Source organism: Dermacentor variabilis, chromosome 9 (assembly GCF_050947875.1).
Source record: "Dermacentor variabilis isolate Ectoservices chromosome 9, ASM5094787v1, whole genome shotgun sequence".
In the NCBI taxonomy this organism is placed as follows: domain Eukaryota; kingdom Metazoa; phylum Arthropoda; class Arachnida; order Ixodida; family Ixodidae; genus Dermacentor; species Dermacentor variabilis.
In genome coordinates, this window is record NC_134576.1 from 26,738,777 (window position 1) to 26,754,654 (window position 15,878).

The 15,878-nt window shown below is 44.4% G+C and overlaps 1 protein-coding gene across 1 annotated transcript in view; it reads right to left on the reverse strand.

Moving 5' to 3' along the window:
• The window catches only part of LOC142557961 (salivary peroxidase/catechol oxidase-like), a 189,869-nt gene that overhangs the window by 158,662 nt on the left and 15,329 nt on the right, over positions 1-15,878 (reverse strand). The window contains exons 4-5 of the mRNA XM_075670139.1: positions 10,372-10,468; positions 2,143-2,330 (exon numbers count right to left, since the gene is read on the reverse strand). Coding sequence (XP_075526254.1) covers positions 2,143-2,330; positions 10,372-10,468 — 285 coding nt within the window. The remainder of the gene's footprint in view (positions 1-2,142; positions 2,331-10,371; positions 10,469-15,878) is intronic.

Sequence of the window (15,878 nt, forward strand, 5' to 3'; positions counted from 1 at the left end):
TTTCATTTGTCGGCGCACACTGAATGTTAAAATAGCGGATAGGCATAATCTAGATAACAAAATTGGTCGCTCGGCACTGCCTCATATACGTCCCCGCTTACCCTTGCGTAGTGCTAAGTTGTTTGTTGCTTCAGTGTATATATATATATATATATATATATATATATATATGCAGCGCTGTGCTGAACGCATGCTAAAATCTCCACCCACAGGAATTGCCAGAAACCCTGGCGCAAAGTGTGTAATTATAGATTACAACGCTGGCTGATGGTTGTAGTCGGTGGTCCATCTAAGCGACGAGCCCGAAATGCGGACCAGTACGCAAGCTGTACGATTCTGAGTGCTTGTTGTCGCCGAGTTTTCATAGCTGTCTGTATTTTCTTTTCCTAATTTCTGAAAGTGTTTCATTAGGATCGGCTATCCGCCCTCACATAATTTAAATGCGAAAGCAAGTACGTGATCGATGCATTGCCGTTTAATTTTATTACCATATCAGTTATACGAGCGCTGGAGTCACGTCCTGCCATCACCGTGAGCGTGTCGTCCCACTCGCCTGTCAGAGGGTCTCCAGGGACACGGAGTTCGTTGGGCTTCAAAAACGAGGAATCAAAGTAGACGCACCGTCAGGGCTCCACTCGATCGCCTCCATGTCGGCGGCAGAACGGCGCTCTGCCTTCCGCTGCTGGCTTGAGTGTTGGCATAAGCACACTAGCGTTCTTGTTGAGCTAATGTACCCGGTCTGACCGCAAAGGAGAGTTAAAGTGAAGCTGAGGTTTTTTGACATTGCACTGAGCGCTGACTGAGTGCTGACTTACGCCGATGCTTTTACGTCGGGCGCATCTCGAACAACATGAAGCCTCCAGCGCTATCCCGAGCGTTGTGAGACGCCTGATAGCTGTCAGGGCGCTGTTCCTTCTGTCCGGCGGCAGCTACTTTGCACGCTGCGTCACGCCAATGTGTCGCACATGTTCATATAGCTAGAACATCATCAGAGGAGCCCACGTTCAACGCTAACACTTGCTATCGCGGTCAATGGTTCACCAGTTATGGTGAAAACACCAATTGTGTCGTAAGGCAGCCGCCACGCAGGATGATGTTTAATAAACAGCCTACCCCAAATGTCAAAGACAATACCCGGGCTTCGTCGAGCTGCGTAGTTAAAGTGCACCATGTCGACATTACTAGACACTGCGATTTTATTCAGTCGTGGTTCGTACAAATAAACTTGGGGTGTGAAATTCGCTGCCGGAATTCGTCTCTTCTATCGATAATTATTCTAGCGTTGCAAAAATATCTACCTTTCAAATTTTAACTGCAGTCACATAAGCTTTGAAGGTATGCAGGACAGGTACAATATGAAATTTCACGTGTGTGCCTAAACATACATAAGAAAACAGCAGTTGAACACCATTTACCTTGTGGTAACTACCTGACTGACATCATAACGCGCATATCAATGGAGCTTAAGTTGTAGACACGTTGCTACATGAAGATTAACGGGAGTAAAGTGTATTTCGCAAGCAATCAGCATGCGGCCTCTACTAACGCTGCTGCATTTTGTATAATGATCAATGTGGATCAGATAATAATAATAATAATAATATTTGGGGTTTTACGTGCCAAAACCACTTTCTGATTATGAGGCACGCCGTAGTGGAGGACTCCGGAAATTTTGACCACCTGGGGTTCTTTAACGTGCACCTAAATCTAAGCACATGGGTGTTTTCGCATTTCGCCCCCATCGAAATGTGGCCGCCGTGGCCGGGATTCGATCCCGTGACGTCGTGCTCATCAGCCCAACACCATAGCCACTGAGCAACCACGGCGGGTAATGTGGATCAGATACACATCTAAAGAACTTCTAAGTTTTTAATTCATCATGCTATTGATTTTGTTGTTTGAGCGCTTACTATTGAACGCCTTGGTAAAACAATATACTTAGGGAGCGTAAAGGCAGTTACAATACCGTTAACTAAGCAATTACAAAACTTAGGAGTGGAAAAAATCGTGCTTATGTCCAGCGGCAACAAATATTAGGCCTACCCTAATGTGGAACATTGCGTCTGCGTTGGCCTCTCGGGGAGGGGGGGCGGGGGGCACATAGGTCATCCTAGAAAAGCTCGAGTGATCGAATGAACTCACCGTCGTTGTACGCCGGCGGTAGCTCACGTCTCATGCATGAGCCTGCGCTGCCCCAGTGGGGGTGGGCCAGGTTGTTGCACGTGCCATCAGGCTCCCGAAAGGGCTTGTCAGGATCGCAATCCACATTGGTTGCGCAGTTCACCGAAGCTTTGAGCGCTTTGAGAGGCACATCCCCCTGAAACTTGGACCTTTTTTTTGTTTGCACGGCAGTGCAGGGAGGCACAGCGGAAACGAAAGGAGAAAATGAAAATCAGAGTATATTGGACGGAAGGGAATGCACGGGCGGTTCACAATAAATGATTCGTAATGAAAGAAGTGTGTAAGAAATATATCTCAGTGAAATGCATTGTAGAAGGTAGACTAAACATTATGCAGCAGTGCAACATTTACTAACATTCCATTTGGCTGTAATACGGCATCTCCGGATTTTCCTTTCCAGAACACGCCAATTTTTCTGTGCTCTTGCAGTTCATAATCGTTGCGTTGTGCAACTAACGATTTGGGTTGCGCTGATCCATGTTATGGCTTTAGGAAAGGTCAGAAATCTTTGCAAGTTTCAGTGCTGCTTGAAAATGCCTACCTACATTCTTGCATGTGGCATTCTGCTTGCAATTAGTCATGTGTCATGACGCGATGAAGCTCATGGGTGCCGCAGCCCACTTAACAGCGACACATTCTGGTTCCCGATTTTAATCTAAACACTCTCACCATTGATGTGTGCCATTGAATTTTGGATGAACTTACGGAGTATCGGCCTGACGTTCACTGCCACGCTGTTATTGTGACAAAGATGCATGTTTTGTTCATCTGTAGTTCTCTAGTGTGTCTATTTCCATTATTCTTGCTTATATCTACCTCAATTTCTTTATTAAAGCGAAAGCCTTAAGTGGCTCATTCTCCCGATGGCATTGAAAAACACTAAAGAAACGTGCCGTCCTGTACAATAACACAAAAACTATCATCATAAGCAATGGCTCATACCCGTCTAAGCAAGCAAAAACTGCAATGGGTCATCCTTCACGTAATGCAGACCCTACAAGCACTTACGAAAGTGAAGTGTAGAGTGCGTACATTCATTAAAATCACGCATACGACGTACAGAAATGCGACGACTAGTCGGGCGGTACAAAACGTAACCACGTGACCTTCCAAATGGCGCATATACCCGTAAGCAAGAAAAAATGCAATGGCTCATACACCGTACGGCTGAGGCTAAAAGCGCTCGGCAAATTGAAACGAACAGTGCATACATCCATGGAAATCATCCGTGCAACGTACAGAATAACATATGTATGAATGCACTGCTGAGATGATGCAACGTGAAGTCCAAGAGAAAAGTCGTCGGCGCGAGTGTGACCCCGCTGTAGGAGCGCGCGAAGCCGCAGCTAAGTGCCGGAAACGAGCCGAAGAAGCCGAACTGCGAAAGCAGCAACGAAACGGGGCGAGACGGCGGATTACCAAGTGTGCAGCAGCCTTTCGCCTTCACGTGGTACGGGAGTGTAACATGCCGCCGAACTGTTCTCTCTCCTTTACTTCACTCACTTCTCTTATTCTGTGCACCCTTCCCTTCGAGAGCAGGCAGGTGTTGTGCCTCACTTGCTTACAGCTGTCATCTATTTTTCTTTGCTCCCTGTGGTCTCCTCAAGAAACGCAGAAAATTACCTATCAAGAAAGGGGGCAAGGCAAGAAGGCTAAATATCTCTAATACACGCTTGCAAGTATTCAAGCTGTTAGACTGGATTAGGAGTGAAGATCAACGGCGAATATGCAACCTGGATGATGAATTGGAACAAATAATTGAAGGCCTTAAAGGAGGAAGTGGAAGAGCAAGGTGGAATACTAATATGCCAAACAGGCTGATATTGTTGATTCGACAGGCAAGGAAACAAGAATTCGACATTACCAGCCAGCCTCCAGAAGCCGTCGAAGAGTGAGTTTATCTAGGTCATCTTCAAGTTAAGTGGACTTGTCTTCTTCAAGTTTTTAAGTGGACTTCAAGCTTTTAAGAAGACAAGTCCACTTGTCGAAACGTTGGCTCCTGCTTTCACCTTGTTCTCTTTTTGCTTATCGTCTTGAATTTCCATCTCCCGCCTCCCCCGTGTGTTCCCATTATCTAGGTCAGTCACTCAAAAGGGACTCTGATCATGAGAAGGAAATATAGAGAAAACTAAAATTGGCTTGGAGTGCATACGACAGGATAACCAGATCCTGATTGGAGGCTCGTCAGTTTCGTTGAAAATAAAAGTGTAAAATCATTGCGTCCTACCGGGGCTAACACGTGCGGCAGAAACATGGAGGTTAACAAAGAAGCTCGAGTACAATTTAAAGAACGTACATAGAACGATGGAACGAAACATGTTACGTGGAAGGCTAGGAAATATGATTCTCATGGGGATGGAAGGAGAAAATGTCAGTGTACCTTTCTTTAGATGCGTCTATGTCATAGGTATTCGTATTCACTCAGGAGCCCACCATTACGTCATCTCTGCTAGCGTGTGCATTGATTTGCAAGTTAAGACCGATAATTTTTTTGATTGATTCATATGGCGAAAAATCAATGACGAAAATTGCGTAAAAGAGATAACGGAAAAGCTAAGAAGAAGAGCAAACCGAGTTTCGAGAATTTGGCTTCCATGTAATGGTTTTCGGCCCGCCTCTTTAATTCGTGTGACCACGTGGCACGAGAAGCGTGCCCAAGGATGTTAACGAGCCACTGTTGAAGGCCAAAAATGTCGACCCTCAGAAGATATGAAACCGAGGTAGCAACGCTCGCCTCTTGCGACGAAGTTCAGGACAGTGTACCTAAACGCGGGCTATTTTTCAAGCTCAGTACGTTTCAACGCCAGCGGTCCTATCAGGAACGAAGTCCAGGTGCCTACGTAAATATTATATTCAGGCAGGATTGTGATAAGGTGACACTGAGACGTTTCTTGAAAGTGTTGAGTTATGTTGCTACTTGTTCTCATGGTACCTGCGGTATTTAGTAAATTTGGGTAATGTCAGTACTTAGCGCTTGAGTTTGTTTACAACGCTTGTGCTGCGTACCTTGAATAATCAGGTCTCTTAGAGTATAGTGCATTCTGATGTAATTTTACGCTTCTCATAGTTATAATCTTACGTGCCTGCGGAACACAGCTTCGAATTAATTTCAGAACAACCTTAAAAGCTTGGTCATTGCAGTTGATATAGAAACTGCAATGTCATTGTTCTCTGAACATCGAGACAGCACTATAAACGAGACATACTTGTACAATACTTCTAAATACTTGTAAATACTCATACAATACTTGTAAGAACCGACGAAAAGGGTCGAATCAACGTGGGGCGTTCACTAGCCTGATCTTTATCGATAGTTGCTGTGAATAAATGCTGTGAACTGATATCATGTCCCCTCCCATTCTACTTTGGGAAAAGGAAGTCATGGTTCTCCGAACTGGAACTGAACCGGAACAAAGTCGAACCCAACCCGAACTGGTATTTTTTTTTTTTCAGTTTGGCACCTCATTTAAACACAGTGAAATTTGATGTGTAGGTACACAATCTTGCAGGGTGAAAATGTGAGACTTGCAAAGCTCTTGCCCAATATGCGAGCAGAAGAAATGCCCGAGTAACAACGCCGCACCACACCACACGTGGCCGGGAAAGCAGATGGAGACCAGTTGCTTTAAGTGTACGCCAAACAATTCCTGAAGCGAAAGCACCTCCATAACAGCTACTGCGCGCTTTTGTGAAAAGCAAGCCCCACAACCACATAATAAAATTCGAAGAAATCCAGAAATTCGTTCTATAAACTCGATGGCATTCTTAGGGTAAGTCCCAAACTTTTCCGAATGTATGTATGTATGTATGTATGTATGTATGTATGTATGTATGTATGTATGTATGTATGTATGTATGTATGTATGTATGTATGTATGTATGCATGCATGCATGCATGCATGCATGTATGTATGTATGTATGTATGTATGTATGTATGTATGTATGTATGTATGTATGTATGTATGTATGTATGTATGTATGTATGTATGTGTGTATGTATGTATGTATGTATGTATGTATGTATGTATGTATGTATGTAGGCATCTATCTATCTATCTATCTATCTATCTATCTATCTATCTATCTATCTATCTATCTATCTATCTATCTATCTATGTTTCTAATTTCTTGTATCTAACGATTTTCCTTCCTAGCTGGGTCACTTCATAGCACATGGTTGAATGTGTGGGGGATCGCGCTATACACACAGTTATACACACAGTGCAGCACCATAAATACCTTGGCGTACACATACACGAAGGAAAGGCTTACGCAAGCACCGACTAAAATAATATGAAAATAAAGGGGAAGCGGAATGTAGCAATGATTAAAGAGAGAGCACTTTGGGGCCACAATATTTATGAGGTGGTACGTGGAATCTAGAAAGGACTAATGATGCAAACGTTAAAGTTCGAAAATGCCATTCTGTGGTTAGAATCAAGCACCTTGACGTGGTTCCAAGTTAACCAAGCATATGTAGGTCGATTGGCTTTCGGAACACATGCTAAAACCACAAATGTGGCAGTGCACAATGACATGGTTTCGATCTCCTTTGAAGTCAGAGAAGCGCTGGCAAAATTAGATTTGAAGGAAGACTCCGGAACATGGATCAAAATAAATGGGTGACTATGGAGCGCAAGCATTTGTAGCTGAAAATCATGGTCAAATAACGGAGTAAGAGGGCAAGAAAGTTGCAACCAAGTAGAGGGTAATCGAACGTGTAAATAAACAATCGGGTGTCATCAGAAAGAAATTGAGAGAAACATAGAGAGCCAATCGGACCCAAGAAAGATGAAAACAAAGATGCCATGGAGATTTGAGAGAATGGGAATAAAGAAATTAGAAGGGAAAATCCGTGCAATAACATAGGGTAGTGCCTTGCTATATAAAGTTCGAGCTCGTTGCCTAAGGGATAAAACATACCGAACCGATATGTGTATGCTGTAGTGGCAATCTGGAAACCAATCGACTCATCCTAATGAAAAATCCCGGCCACGGCGGCCGCATTTCGATGGGGGCGAAATGAGAAAACACCCGTGCACGTGGAAGGTAAAGACCCCAGGCGGTCGAAATTTCCAGAGTTCTCAACTACTGCGTGCCTCATCATCAGAAAGTATTTTTGGCGCGTGAAGCCCCATAATTTAATTTTATTCCTAATGGAATGCGAAAAGGTTACCCGTTGAGACCCGTAGGTAACGCACACTTTCCAGAAACAGTCAACCGGCGAAGTAGGCAAGAGACGTGTACACTACGGGTGGAAAAAATAAGCACAAAAGGGATTAATCTGCCCAGTAGCGCTAAAGGTATAGGTAGCGGTACCAAGTAAATAGAAATGCTTTGAGGATGAAAAAATTATAAGAATATATAAAAACATGATAGACTGAGAAAAAAATGTATAGCATACTTCATTATGTCAAGCAGGCTAGGTTACTATTTGTGCCCGCCCCATTTCCAAGGAGATGCCCAATCATCACAATCATGGAAGCGCGAAGGACGAGTCCCGCTGCAGTAGATGCCTCGTACATAACTAATTTCGGCGGAGTCAATATATTGTGTCATTATAATGCCTCCATGATACAAAGCTGCCTCCCCTCTCTATTCCCTCGCTAGCATTCTGCCCACCTTCTCTCTCTCCTGTCTGTGCTGTTTGCGGGTGAGTACGGAGACAAGTGCGACAGCTCCTGCACCGCATTTGTGGGGGTCACGCCTAGTTACGGCTTAGTTACCGTCGACATTTCGTGCGTGATAAGAGTTGTTAGTGGCTTTAAGGCGCTCATCGAGCATAGAGAGGGGCAGTGGATAAGGACGTTTATTTGAAATACAACGCATTCACTCATTCGGATAGCCGCATAAGTTACCGTTACCTGAAAGAACGTCGAACACCCTCAGCCATCTCCTACCACCGCCTACCAAGAATACCTGCCGGCGCATTTTTGGAGCGGCTGGTCGACTCATTGAAATACAAATGTATAAATTCCACCTCACGCTGGAAGCCACGGCGACGAGCGAGGCGTGTCTTGAACGCTGCTCCTTAGTTGCAAGTGGTCAGATTAACATGTGGTCGGACGGAGTTCACGAAGGATGTCGCTGTTTTATACCAGCCCTTGTACAGGAATGGCCTTAGCTCTGTGCATTCCCCCCAAAATAGACTTCTGGTGAGAGTTACTTCGCAAGGATCACAATCCCCTTCAGCTGGAGATGGCGGACATTCATTACGAGTCGTTGCGTTGGGGTCACTGCTAGCATGCTGTGACGATGTTGTCCATCATGGCGCATCTTCGAAACTGCCTCATGCCAACGCTCTTACCTGGACCTATTGCAACAAGCCGCCAATGGGAATCTTCACTGCCTCAACAAGTTCGGCCGGGAGACCTGTTCGCTGCTGGAACTCCTGATCCTGGCGTACCGCTTCCACGAAGCAAATTATTGTATACAGGAACAGAAAATAATGTGGAGCCCACCGCGGTAGCTTAGTGCTAAATGCGTTGTCGTCCTTAGCACGTGGTCGTGCAAAGGACGATAACGATTCTGTTCGCGGCTGTGGCGGCTGCATTCTGATGGCGGCGAAGTGCAAAATCTCTCGTGTATTGAGATTTAGGGGGCGTTAAAGAAACGCAGGTGGTAAGGTGTTGAGGGGCACTATATAAAACATTGCTCATAAGCCGTTTGAATGTTGCCGTACCTTAATCTCAATTTTTTTTCTAAGATCCTCCATGATGTTGAGAATGCGCCACCTTCCAGTTGGGGATGTGGGGCGGTAATGTAAGCGCCCGCAATGAACCTGGACTATCTCTAACCAATGTAAGAGATGGTACGAGCTCAGAAATAATTGCAAGCATTCGTCACCTTACGTAAGAATGCGCAGGAGGGATCGCAGCCTGGACCAGCAGTGACACACGACGGCCACGCGCTTTGAGACGGGAATCCCGCCAAGCGTTAACGTAAAAAAGGCACTCATGATGCTTCGCGTGTGGTACTCTTACAGAAAGCAATATTTTGTTCTTTCTTCCTTTCACTTACGAACTTCCGCAAAATGAAATCAAGCCACGATGCTTTTATGTTCTTCTGAAAACCTCTATATGCATTCAGTTCTTTGGAAAGCCCGCATAATCACGCATAGGAAGCGTGGCAAATTTTCACGAATATTACTGCATTTCGCCATTGCATTACTCTTACTCAATGGAAGACCAAAGAGAATAAAGTAGTCCTTAACTTCATCATAGTTGAGCGCGGCGAAAAAGAAGTCATAGTCTGTTCGCGATACTATCACTTCAAAAATTATATAACCTTTGATAGCAATAAGAACTGCTAATTTACCATATAGCCGATTAGGGTAATTGAACAGCAGAAATGCTGACCTATTTCAAGAAGGAGAGCGAAAATTGCTATGAAGTTGCAAAGAACCTCGAAATATAATAGACCCTCATAGAAGATGAAGATCGCTTTATTTAGTACGACTAACACAGCTAATGTCAGTGACTGAGTACCTGTCGTCACAAATTTGAGTGTTTTATTTTTTATGTACACCCACCCCTTATGTAATACCCCCTAGTGGGGTCTTTAAGGTAAATAAATGAAATGAAATGAAATGATATGACGTAGTTATGCTGACTGTCTGGATTGCAATACTCGTAAAGCTGCAGTTAAAGTTTACGTTTAGCTCTATCTCACTCTGAGCATCAGGATTCATGAAAGAGTAAGGATGAATGAAGATGCAAGTTATCTCTAACGGCAGCGAATGCAACTCCGTTCATTACGTGAATCTATCTTCGGAGAGGCGAAGTTCGTGTAGAAAAACATATTAGCTCGGTGTGTACGCTCACCATTCGAAAGAATCTGGTCCGCCAGAGCATTCCGGACACCTAATGCGTTCGCTGTGATGAAACTCAAATGTAACGGGTAATTGTGAACACGCCTGTTTTGTGAGCATTGCTAAAGACATTTTGGTTGTCTTAAAATAATGTGCGAGTGACAGCCTAATTCTTCATGAAAATCCTGGACCAAATTCTTATCCTTTGGTTCAGGTACCTTATAGCAGGAAACCAGTGCGTATTTCACTATGATTAGCCGGGATCTCGCATAACTATACGACTCGACATCGTCAAACATCCTAGTACATCAACTAATTCGGTAATGGGCATGTGTATATTTAGACAACCACAAGCATTGCGAGGTATTTTATTTTTTACCTGACGCTTGAAGTTTCCGACAAATCCCGAAGCACGTGACCTCTCTGGAGGGCATCACGAAGCTTGGATGCGTGAGGGCACCGTGGTAATTGGACCCCTGCACAGGAAGTCAGTCCATACTCCCGATGATATTCGTAGGTTAGTAGTCATATTACCCGTTAATATAACTCGTTTGGTTTCTTTCGAAAGGGTAGCAAGCGTCTTGCGAAGGGCGACACAGAACGATAAAATAGTTCTAATGGGCAGGTAAATGCCGCCAAATACATTATTCACATTGACAACAAAACAAGAGCGATTCAGCTTAGTCCATACTAGTACGCATTTTTGTAGGTTATAGCTAAGATCCGATATTCGCTTGTAACTTACACCGGGCAGAAAAAAAAATTGCTGGACCGTCATGGCTAGATACACATTGCCTGTTGTGCTTACATACCGAAATATGAGAACAAAGCGAGTTAAAGTTACCGCTCTCCAAGTAACTTGCTTCAGAAAATCAAACATCAGAAAACGAAAATGCACTTATGGTAAGAGCAATTAAAATTGGCAAAATGCTTGAGGAACATATCGCTTACGCGCGTCAATATGTAGAACACTTTGCCATCCTATTACAAAAATAGAACACAGAATGTTTTCTATGACAGAAATATGTGTCATTTGAAAACAGCAAGTCATTGAATATATCCGACACCGAACGTTAAATCTAACACTCTTAAATATGAAGTATGCGTTACGGAGGATGCTTAGAACTTTGTAATAATGTGAAGGGGACAGTCTTGTTAGTCTTTTTTGATCTGCTGTTCAACTTTCTGTTGAACTTTCTACATTTTAAATTCTACATTCAGAGAAGGCCTGCGTCGCTTTAGGGCCGCATAGTGCTCTCGTCAGGCTGCTGCCGCAGCTTCACTCATAGCCGCTTCCTCTCGACGGCGGTTACGACGAGTCACATTTCGAGCTGCTCTAGCCTCTACCGCCATGGCCTAATTACTCGGTCTTCCCCGCCTACGACTATGCTCCATCTCGCAAGCTGCTTGCAGCACTTTCCGTCGGTACATAGTTCAGGGGGTAACTGACTACACTAGAGAGTTTTATTTTCACTCGCTATGAGATAAAATTCAGACATACGCAAAATGAGAACAAGGTGAAAGCGGAAGCCAACGTTCAGATAAGTCGATGTGTCTTATTGAAGACGCCTTGAAAAAGGCAAGTCGACTTGTCCGAATCTTAGCTTCCGCTTTTGCTTTGTTCTCGTTTTGCTCGGTGCCTTCAATTTTGATCTCCCACCTTCTGCGTGTTTTCCTTGGTACAACGATACGTTACATCTTAGGACCTTTGCGCATGCACGTCGTATACCAATTATTATTGCGGTAGTTACTGCTAGTAACCTAATAGCCACCCTAACCGTGGCAACATGGAAGCCCCCGCGCAGCCCTGACCACCCGCTTCGATCCAAATTGGCGCTTTTTACTGGCTCTCCGGCATGTTAGCAAGAAACAAGTGCCGGAATCCGTCATCGCTCAGTCTCATGTCAAGGTGAGGTCAAATCATTAGACATTTTTTGTTGTAATTATTGAGATTGTCTCTGCTTTGACGCTGTTAGGACTACAGACACGGCACCAAGCAGTAAAAATGGCTTGATTTCGAGTTAGCAGATCTCACCACAGCCTTAACATTGGTGATGCGTTGATGAAGCCTAAAGATATAGAAGCCTATTGGTCACTGCATCTTAAATTTACTTCCCCGCTCTAACATGGCACATGATGACGGTAGCAAGCAAAAGCCAAGTAGACGCTGAGCAGACGTTGTGGCACAGTTGAACATCTTTAACGGCATTCACCCGTAGTCTGCGCAAAGACGGCTGCAGGTAACTTCATGGACAGCGTACAGGTAAAGCGAAGCCCTGCTGTCGCATTCACATAAACGCAGCTTATGGTTGCGGCTTCAAAACATTTTTGCGTCAGTCCACCAGCCGTGGAGCATGTTACAGGATGGCATGCAGACGCTGAACAGACGACGCGGCGCGGACAAGCACATCTCGAGAGGCATTCAGCCTACCTATTGGCTGTGCATTCGGGTAACATCCACACTGCTGCAACCAGCTTCTAAAATAAATATAGGGCCCGGTGCGTCTTCCCCGATAGCGGTGGGGAATGAAGCCCACGCGGTGACGTATACAAGGCGCGCGAGCGCGCTCCGAATGTGCTCCCGCCGTTTCCAGAACGTTCTTCAGGGCGCTGCGCCGACATTTCCGTCTTCCTACGTAGCTATTTCTCGGAACACTCCTCTAACAATGCTATTTCCTTTTCCGGGCGCACTCCATAACACCATGAATAGCTCGTACCTCCGTAAACTTACGCACCTCACAACGCGACCTTGAAACATAGAGATCTCAGGCGTTCATCGTTAACGACCCTGTTGTCACTGGACTGTCAAGTATTTATCATGTTTTCGGCAGTCTAGAATTATTGCCAGGTTTTTACTTCTTTAGTTGCAGCGCCCCCGCGAACAGCCGTTTATTTCCAGATGGGGCGCCACCGCTCACTCAGACTGGTGGACTGAACATTTGCGGACCAAGATTAAGAGTACGGACAAGCGTCTTTTGCGGTTTATAAATGAGTTCCGCTTTCGTTGCACAAAAAGAAAGAGAAGCGAGAGGATGATTGTTTTTAAGTTAGGACTTCTTGGGTTGCGATGTCAGCTACATAGAACCTCTGTCAGAACTACAGAGGAATGCCGCACCCTTACCCGAAATGGACATGGCGCTGCACAGGGGCGCTTCACTCTGCAGCACGCGCTTAGGCCAAGGTAACTTCGGGTGAGAAGGTCGCAGTCTCTGTAACTTTTCTTTTTTTGACAAAGTCGCATTGTCACAGAACAAAACAAACCATTTTCTGTGAAATGTTTCAGTAGGCGATCTGATCGTCACCTCATGGGATCATTATCTTCGATGATGAGGACGTGTTTGCAATTTTTTCCTCTTTTCTGCGTTAGTTGTTCGCGGACGTCTTCCTTAATCTGGCTAAATTAAAGCTTCAAAATATATCATCCAATAGAGAGTGAACAGCCAGAATGTGAAAAGGAATAAAGAACGCGTACCTTTCTCTATCAAATATCAAGGTTTTCTCTTGTGTAGAAAAGCATCTTTGTTGCCTCCAGATGGCTCAATAAATATGCTCCTATGTCTCTCTAAAAGTATAGCAACATATGGATGCTCATATATCGCCATTACAATAAAGCAAGGGCAAAGCAGTGAAACGGAGTTGATGTCCCTTGAACAACGTTACTAAAGGACAGTACAATTCACTGGCTGCTTACGTCAATGAAAAGTCACTGAAAAAACCGCCAGGACACCAAAAATACAATTTTGTAAAGTCGACTAAAATCACTAATTTTAGCGTCTTTACACATTAACATTATGCTTCAGGCGGTTCGAGGCTATAGTTCAGTGTTCAAAACTAATCGAACGTAGCGAGTCCCATCAGCTACAACACTGACAAGGACTGTGGCCAGTGTTTCCTTCCTACGCTGGTGGGCACGGCACCGCGTTAACAGACGATAGTCGGTTTCATCCCGAAGTACGTATTTATTATAGAAATGCTAAAGATTATTTTCGATTACTTCAACCTGTTTAATAAACGGTGGGAATATATATGCTCAGAACAACCTGAAGATACGGACTCATCCAAACGTCCTTTCTTGGCTGATGCCAGCTATTGCTCAAAACCAAACACGTATGGGGATCTGCTATATGAGGAAATATAGCAGCTCGAAAAGGATGAGCAGAAGGGTTTTGTTGAAAAACGAGTATTTAAGAAAGAAGTGAATTCGCGTTTCGTTTGCGATCTCCACGCTCCCCTCACGACTGTCATATATGGCTGTCACGTTCACAGCACAGTATGCTGTATGCTATCCGCGGACTGCCTTTCTTCACCAAGCCCGAGCTGTAGTTCAGGACCCCTTGAAATTAAACGTAACAGTAAGTTTGTAGAGATCGAGTGGCAAGATCGGCACAGCAACAGACTTTAAAAAATCTGAGATGTTAAATGCCATGACAACGACACGATTGTGAGGCGCGTTGTAGTGGGGACATCAGATTAATTCTGCACATCTGTGGTTCTTTAGGGTGAGCTTTAGACCAGGCGCCTACACGAGCAATCTATAAGAGTATCGAAGAGGAAGAGAAAATAAAAGAAATTGGCAGTCGCTTAGCTCGACTATGATCATCATCATCATCATCATCATCATCATTATCAGCCTGGTTACGCCCACTGCAGGGCAAAGCGCCTCTCCCATACTTCTCCAACTACCCGGTCACGTACTAATTGTGGCCATGTTGTCCCTGCAAACTTCTTAATTTCATCCGCCCACCTAACTTTCTGCCGCCCTCTGCTACGCTTCCCTTCCCTTGGAATCCATTCCGTAAACTCTTAATGAACAACGGTTATCTTCCCTCCTCATTACGTTTCCTGCCCATGCCCCATTTCTTTTTCTTGATTTCAACTAAGTTATCATTAACTCGCGTTTGTATCCTCACCCAATCAGTTCTTTTCCTATCCCTTAACGTTACACCTATCATTCTTGTTTCCATAGCTCGTTGCGTCGTCTTAAATTTAAGTAGAACCTTTTTCGTAAGCCTCCAGGTTTCTGCACCGTATATGAGTACTGGTATGACACAGCTGGTTATAAACGTTTCTTTTGAGGGATAATTGCAACCTGCTGTTCATGATCTGAGAATGCCTGCCAAACGCATCCCAGCCCATTCTTATTCTTCTGATTATTTCAGTCTCATGATCCGGATCCGCAGTCACTACCTGTTCTAAGTACATGTATTCCCTCACCACTTCTAGTGCCTCACTACCTATCGTAAACTACTGCTCTCTTCCGAGACTGTTAAACATTAGTTTCTTGGAGATTAATTTTTAGACCCGCCCTTCGGCTTTGCCTCTCCAGGTGAGTCAGCATGCATTGCACTTGGTCTTCTGAGTAACCAAGCAAGGCAATATCATCAGCGAATCGCAAGTTACTAAAGTATTCTCCATTGACTCTTATTCCCAATTCTTCCCAATCCAGATCTCTGAATGCCTCCTGTAAACACGCTGTTAATAGCATTGGAAAGATCGTATCTCCCTGCCTGACGTCTTTCTTGATTGGGATTTTGTTGATTTATTTGTGGAGGACTACGGTGGCTGTGGAGCTGCTATAGATATCTTTCAGTATGTTTACATACGGCTCGTCTACACCCTGATTCCGCAATGCCTCCATGTCTGCTGAGGTTTCGACTGAATCAAACGCTTTCTCGTAATCAATGAAAGCTATATATAAAGGTTGGTTATATTCTGCAGATTTGTCTATCACCTGATTGATAGTGTGAAAATGGTCTATTGTTGAGTAGCCTTTACGGAATCCTGCCTGGCCCTTTGGTTGACGGAAGTCAAAGGGGTTCCTGATTCTATTTGCACTTACCTTAGTAAATACATTTTAGGCAACGGACAGCAAGCTGATCAGTCTAT